This window comes from Poecilia reticulata, linkage group LG16 (assembly GCF_000633615.1).
Source record: "Poecilia reticulata strain Guanapo linkage group LG16, Guppy_female_1.0+MT, whole genome shotgun sequence".
Classification (NCBI taxonomy): Eukaryota; Metazoa; Chordata; class Actinopteri; order Cyprinodontiformes; family Poeciliidae; genus Poecilia; species Poecilia reticulata.
In genome coordinates this window covers 31427306-31434686 of record NC_024346.1, presented here as the reverse complement: position 1 = coordinate 31434686, position 7381 = coordinate 31427306, and the positions used below count along the sequence as shown (strand labels likewise).

Genomic DNA, 7381 nt, shown 5'->3' with positions numbered 1-7381 from the left:
TTTTTTTTATACGGAAGCCTTTTAAATGCATGACGTCATGCCCGCCACATGGCGGGCGTCGACTAGATTAAGCTGTAACCATGTAGCTGAGTTGGTAGATAATTTACATTCTAAAATTTCAGGTACCATTGATTTTACTGCTCCCACTGAAATGAAGGTTGTGTCTGGTAGGAACAAGTTTCCATGGAGAAATGCACAAACAGTTAGATCTGCAAGACAACTTTGCCGTAGGACCGAATGGAAATGGTGTAAAACTCAACTTCATGTTTATTATGAGATCTATAAAGAAAGACTGCATAGCTATCACTCAACACTAAAACATGCAAGGGAAACGTTCTTTGCTGAAATCATAAAACAAAAACCTTAATGATGGTTGAGCTTTATTTGCAGCACTTGACAGGCTCATAAGACTTTTGAAGGACTCTCTGGTCCAGTATGCAACTGGTTCAAATCTTACATAAAGAACTGGGATTTCTTTGTTTCAATAGGAAACTTCTCATTGAAGCGGACAGAAGTCAGATGTGGGGAACCCCAAGGTTCAATCCTAGGACCATTCTTATTCAATATTTATATGCTCCCACTAGCTCAGGTCATAACAGCAAATAGGATTCGTTACCATAACTACACAGCTTTACATCACGATGTCACAAGGAGGCTCTGAACCCATCCAATCACTGAACAGATGCTTAGTACAGATAAATGTGTGGATGTGCCATAACTTTCTCCAGCTGAACAGAAACAAAACTGGTTATTGTTAAAGAGGTTATTATCTTTGGACCTAAAGAGAAACGATGTAGGCAACACACTTCAGTTATTACAACTAAAAACCAGCGATCAGGCCTGAAACCTGGGAGTAGTGATGGACTCTGACCTGAACCTTCAGAACCACATTAAGACAGTCATAAAGTCAGCCTTCTATCACCTGAAGAACATCTCCAGGATTAGAGGACTGATGTCTCAGCACGATCTAGAGAAGCTCATCCATGCGTTTATCTTTAGCCGCATTGATTACTGCAACAGCGTCTTCACAGGTCTGACTAATAAATCAATCAAACAGCTGCAGCTGATCCAGAAGCTGCTGCTCGGGTTCTACTAAAACCAGAAAGATAGAGACATAACACCAGTTTTAAAGTCCCTCCTCTGGCTCCCTGTAGCTCAGAGAATAGACTTTAAAATACTGATGTTAGTTTATAAATCACTGAACGGCTCAGCATCACAATACACTAAAGACGCGCTGGTGTTGTATCAACCTTCCAGACCCCTCATGTCTTCTGATTTCTGATCTGCATATAGTGTTTCAGTTGTTGACTGTGTGTTTGTATAACTTTGTATTTTTGTGTTTTTATGACATAAAATGGGCTGCACATTGGTGCAGTTGGTAGAGCTGTTGCTTTGCAGCAAGAAGGTTCTGGGTTCGATTCCCATCCCCGGTCTTTCTGCATGGAGTTTGCATGTTCTCCCTGTGCATGGTGGGTTCTCTCCAGGTACTCCGGTTTCCTCCAACAGTCCAAAAACATGACTGTTATGTTAATTGGTCTCTCCAAATTCTCCCTAGGTGTGTGTACATGGTTGTTTGTCCTGTCTGTCTCTGTGTTGCCCTACGACAGACTTGTGACCTGTCCAGGGTGACCCCTGTCTCTCAAAATTGTTGCTTTCAGGATGGGCCCGGAATGTTAGCTGGATATCGGCATCAGCACCCCTCCTGAAGCCACTAGGGACAAAGGTGTTAGAAAATGGATGGATGGATGACAAAAAGCACTTTGAAATGCTTTGTTGCTGAAATGTGCTATACAAATACAACTTGATTTGATTTTGATTTGACTGTCCCACTTATTACAGTAAAATATTTACGATAGACCCCTTGCAGAATGAGGTCATGTGCACAAGATCCGCACCGTAGCATGTAGATGTGATGTGAAATTCTGTGTGTTTTGGTTCAGTTACAAAACAAAAAAACACACAAACTCTGACAGATCATCAGTAGAGCAGGTGTTTAAATGGGCTAATCATCTTAGACTAGCTAATAGCAGCTAACTAGATGATAATCTACCACAAAGATTACTTATTAATGATTGCAAAATAAACATCAAGCCTAAAAACATAATACTGAATGTTCTGTCCTTTGTGTAGGAAATGTTTAAGTCTGTGAGGATTTGAGTTTTCTGTGTGTTTATTTCTGGTTTCCTTGTCCAGTGAGTCTCTGTGTTGTCCTGTTCTCACCTTGATTGTTTCCCAGCTGTGTCTAGTTTCCCTGATTACCTCCAGTGTATTTAAGTCCACCTGTTGTCTCTGTCTCTTGTCGGGTCCTCATCTAATGTCAGATGTCGTCGTGTCAATGCTGTCGTTCCTGTCTGTGTGCCTAAGCCTCCAGTTTCCCTGTGTTGCCAGTGTTTGGATTTTGTTTCTCAGATTCAGCATTAAACCTATCATCTTCTAATTATGTCAGCCTGGACTCGTTGCGTTCATCCTCACCATCACCAACCGCAAATCATGACAAAGTCTTTTTTGGTATTGAATCCTGATACATTAGTGGCGTTGTTGTCAATCAGTTGCTATGGCAACAAGTCTGTGTGGATTGTAGCCGACACAGAGAACAACAAAAATACGAGTGGTTTTGAATCATTCTTCAAAAGTTTTTCCAAGTTCTTTTTCCCATTGCTGTGGCGCTGCACTGAATTAATAATACCAACATCTTCAGTTTCATTTTGCTAAGGGAATTATTGTACCACAGCAGCGTGGCTATGGATGGCATGTAAAACAACAGTCTTTTTTTCCCTCCAGTGTTGTGCCATATGCAAAATTTCCAGAGGTAAACGATAGCATGCAAAGGGTCTATAGGTCTTCTGACCTGTTGCTGGCTTTGCTCTTCTAGGTTAAGTTTAACCTCCAGTGACTGTCTTGCTTCCAGAAAAGCCTTTCGATGCTTCCGGTCAGCCATGTAGTACGATGTGACACCCACGGTGATGGCACAAATATAGATCACAATGTTGGCCAGTAGCTTGAAAACAAACATGAAGAGAGATTCAAAATTAGAACTCAGGATGAGATGAGAATATACATGTATTTATGAACTATTTGACTACAAGAAGCCCTATACATAGTTCCCACAAGTCTGAACCAGAAGTGATCCACGCTGTCTTAGTATACCAAGATCGTTTGTTTGCGCAATGCGTAGCAGACCCATGGCTTCAAGACCAACAAAACAGAAAATATCTGGACACTCAACCAATGAACTGTTTATGCACATAAACAGTTTTTGTTTATGTGCATATTATGAGATAGAGAAGTAAAGTATGTCAGTCAATGTGGCGAAGCTCCCTCCAATATCACGTTACAATATAGTTAACTAACTAGTGAACAGGGTATTAATGCTATAATCTGTGTTAAATCTGTCTATAACATTTTCAATCCTGGCAGAATACAAAAAATAAGTTGCCACAGTTGACACCAGAGCTGACCAGGAGCGAAGACGACAACAATGGTGACTCCTGAAGCAGCTGCAGAAACTCTGAAGATCAGCAGCTCATAGACTGGAAGTAGCCTGGACAAGTGTTGTTTCTATAAACAGTGTTTAATGGCAATACTTTCAATGGTTAAACTGTAAGGTATAAAGTTCATAAATAAGTTTCAGATTTAGCTATGTTTAATTAAGGTGTGGACAGCTGAGTGGAAAATTCACAGATCACACTTTACTCTTGAAAATGTCTAAATGAAACATTGTTAAAACAAATACTGTTTCTCTCTAATCTTAGTGACCAAATGATGATTCAAATTAAAACAAATCATTTGAGATTTAAGAAATACCTCGGGCTGCCTCTGGAGCAATTCCCAACTTTACCAACTTGTTTCCAGATTTGCTACCTGGCTTCTCCCATTGCTACACACATTTATCATTTTTTGTTCCAGTTTATTTCAAATTATTAATGTGTCTATTATACAATCACATTTTCATCAAGAAGATAAATATACGTGGGCTTGTGCTTGTTAACCAAGTTTTGTTTGTCTCCAAAATCACCTCAGCCATCTGGCCCTGTTTCAGAAAGCGGGTTAAGTGCCAACTCAGAGTAAGTTCAAGGGTAGGAATGTGCATATCCTGGGTTTTCAGTTTCAGAAAGCCAGGTGAATCCAGCTAATACTACAACTTACACTGTGAGCCAAACCAGAGCGTTGGTTCACTTCCCACCTCTGTGTATGACTAATTAGTTTCTTGATCACTCCTTTACAAAAAACACAGACATAAAATAAAGCGTACCACAGGTCAGGGAACTCTACCGAGTTAGAGTTGAATAGCTCTGGCCCCCAAGAAGCAGTGGCAGATGTTACTTATTTTTATTTCTGAAAGATGACAACCCTTACAACTTATTTTCCACTATTACTCCCATCATGTGTACCTGTGTCTGACTATTGCCTGCTGCCTCTCTCCCATGTCTCCACCTAAATATGTTCTTTCCAGCCAGACATTTTCTGCTAGATTGTATAATGCCTGAGAGCCTGTCTAGAGTTTCTTCTTGCTTTGCCTTGACCTATTGTTTATGACCGTGGCCTGTTTCTGACCTCAACTAAGGATTATATCTTGGGATACTTCTGCCACTTTTGAATCTGGTTACTCAAACTGGACAGAGCTTCTGGAAACAGGCACCAGCACCCCCACAACTCTGCATGGAAAAGCTGGTGTAGGTCATGTTTGTCACAAAAACCCATGTAACTAAATCTAATCATCGCAAATTATAAGCTTCACATTTTAAGTATGCTCACAGAAATTACAGAAGAACACTGTAATTATTTCTGCACAAAAGTTCATTCCTGTCTATCACTGAAGAACATTTATTAACCCAGGTTAGTTTATGACAGTTTTTTTCAATTCCTGTCCTCGGGGACAACTGCCTTGCATGTTTTAGGTGTTTCCTCTACATGCAATCAAATGCATGCAGAGGAGGTCATGCAATCATTTGAGTCAATTGTTCTACAACAGAGAGACACATCTAAAACAATTACACAAGAACATAAGAGCCACAATTGAGAAACACTAGTGTGAGACAATCTCACTGACCCATCTTCCCCCCTCAAGTGTTACCTGTCTGGCGAGCGCTGAGCCATGGATGTTCTCCTGCTGCTGCTGAGCAATGGTGACTCCAAGAACCAGGGTGTGAACCCCACAGGATACAGTAGTGATGAGCACAATGGGTGTTAGTCTCAAAGGCAGAGTAAGGAAAAAAGAAAAGCTGAAGAAGGCCTGCCAACCCACTGTGTCACTAGCCTGGTGGAAACGAGCGTAGTTTAGACCCAAGTGGCAAAATATCTGTAATGCGATAAGGACCCAGAGGGAATAGGGCACAAAACGCCTTGAGATCCGGTCTGGTAACAACCCAAAGCGGCACAGCAGGTAGAGAAGAATATCTCCTGCCAATCCCACAGTTGCCACAGAAACAGATGCAAGTTTTTCAGAGGTATAAACCACTGCACACATGATGAGGATGTAACTATCAAAAAGAGCAGCAAACACAACCAGCACCAAAAGTGTTTCATGTCTCTGCCTTCTGAAGTAGGTCTGGTAGAGATTCTCCAACGACTCTGGTGCAAATGTCAGGCGCATAAACCGTGGCAGGCAAAGGCAGGATCCAGAATTTCGAACTGTAACCTCGTGTGTTCGCCCAACAGCCTGCCCCGGATCAGAGGGCAATGTCACAGAGCAGTCTGCCGAATACTCCACAGAGTACTCTGGTTCAGAAAAAGCTTGATTGCGAGGCATGGTGAAAACTCTGAATCAAAATTTTCAGTCTTGTTTTAATCAAAGAATATAAGGCATGTTGTCCTGCAGCAGTGGATTAATATAAAAATAATGTATCACTTTTCTCTTTGCAGCGTAGTCTTGATTCTTCTGAGAACACACAATCGACTGTTCTCATAATTTACAACGGCACTGGAGAGACGTATTGTTTCATCACAGCACTGATGTCCTCTTAGTCCAATGCAGTCAATCAATGTTCTGTAACCAGCACAGGGTAGATCTATCCTTTATCAGAAAGATGAATCAATACTGATTAGATGCTTTAAAGTTCATCAACAACATGTGACTTTCTGCTATATCCCATATTTGTCTATTTTTGAAGAATTTGTTTCTCCATCATTTCTCTGAATAGTTTCCTTCTTCATCTTTCCATGTCTGAATACAGATAGAAAGTTTAGCACATAAATATTTATACCCATCCAACATTAGCTGTAGCATAGAGTGTCTATAGATAGATAGATAGATAGATAGATAGATAGATAGATAGATAGATAGATAGATAGATAGATAGATAGATAGATAGATAGATAGATAGATAGATAGATAGATAGATAGAATAAAGTATCTGTCTTGCAAGTGATTTTATATATATAGACAACATGTGGATGTTGGCCTGCATAGCAACATGTTTGCTCGCTCACACAGGTATGTTGTGGAAGCACGTCTACAATCTAACATTCTATTCTTACATACCTACAGTCTATACATTACTTTTTTCACTGCTTATCGACAGGCAACCCCATCTTCGGTTGCAAAAGCCACTCAATTAAAACATGTACATATTACACACACTCCTCTGACTAGGATTTCTCCTTCATCCCCTTATTCTCCAATCCTTATTGCATGTTTCCATTAACCGACAATGCAGGACACATTTCATTTCTATAAACTGTTCTGGATGTTTGGAAAATTATGCAAATCATATGTCCTCCTACTTCCACTTACCTTCAATAACGCCAGATTACGTCTCATTGTTTGTGCTAAATATAATTACCATTAGAATAACGAGGCTTCTCGCAGTCCTCTTGAAATGCTGCAGTTTACAATAACACAGCCATAAGGAGGGAATATTTTTCATCAAAAATAAATAACTCAGTGAGAGAAAATAAACGTAAAATAGAGAGTCACCCTGACTTAGCACCGCATCTGTGTTCTCAGCAGAAAACGGAAAACCAGTAGCAGTCAAAGATGTACATGATGATGTCGCCTTGACTACTGCTGTTGATACGAACGATGCGGCAATACCATCGCCATCTTGGTACGGGTTAGAGGGCTCCTCCCTCTAACATGACGTCCTAGTCACTCGAAAATGTAAATTCAAACACTCATATTTAATACATTTAAATATGTTCTGATGAAGCTCATTTGTCAGATTAAAAGTGCTTTAACTGCAAGTGAAAAATAATCAAAAGGAATAAAGTCGTTAAAAGGCCAGTCTATATGTAATGATTTAGTGAATTGATTTACTGAACGAACTTTTCAAATTCTAAATTACTTAATGCATCGGTATATATACGTTAATATTCAATCAGCTTATCTTACTGACAAATTTATTCATGTCAGTCATTAGATCCACTACATATATTTACTACA

At 40.0% G+C, this 7381-nt stretch overlaps 1 protein-coding gene across 5 annotated transcripts in view; it reads right to left on the bottom strand.

The window, feature by feature from the left end:
- adcy3a (adenylate cyclase 3a) overlaps nucleotides 1–7047 on the bottom strand; it is a 59891-nt gene extending 52844 nt beyond the window's left edge. For 3 of the 5 annotated variants that reach the window (XM_008432793.2, XM_008432797.2, XM_008432798.2), the window contains exons 1-2: nucleotides 5075–7047; nucleotides 2849–2998 (exon numbers count right to left, since the gene is read on the bottom strand). In XM_008432793.2, the coding sequence (XP_008431015.1) occupies nucleotides 2849–2998; nucleotides 5075–5749 (825 nt within the window). In that variant the 5' untranslated portion in view covers nucleotides 5750–7047. The remainder of the gene's footprint in view (nucleotides 1–2848; nucleotides 2999–5074) is intronic. The other 2 variants (XM_008432794.2, XM_008432796.2) reach the window with 2 other exon arrangements.
- Nucleotides 7048–7381: the final 334 nt, after the last annotated feature.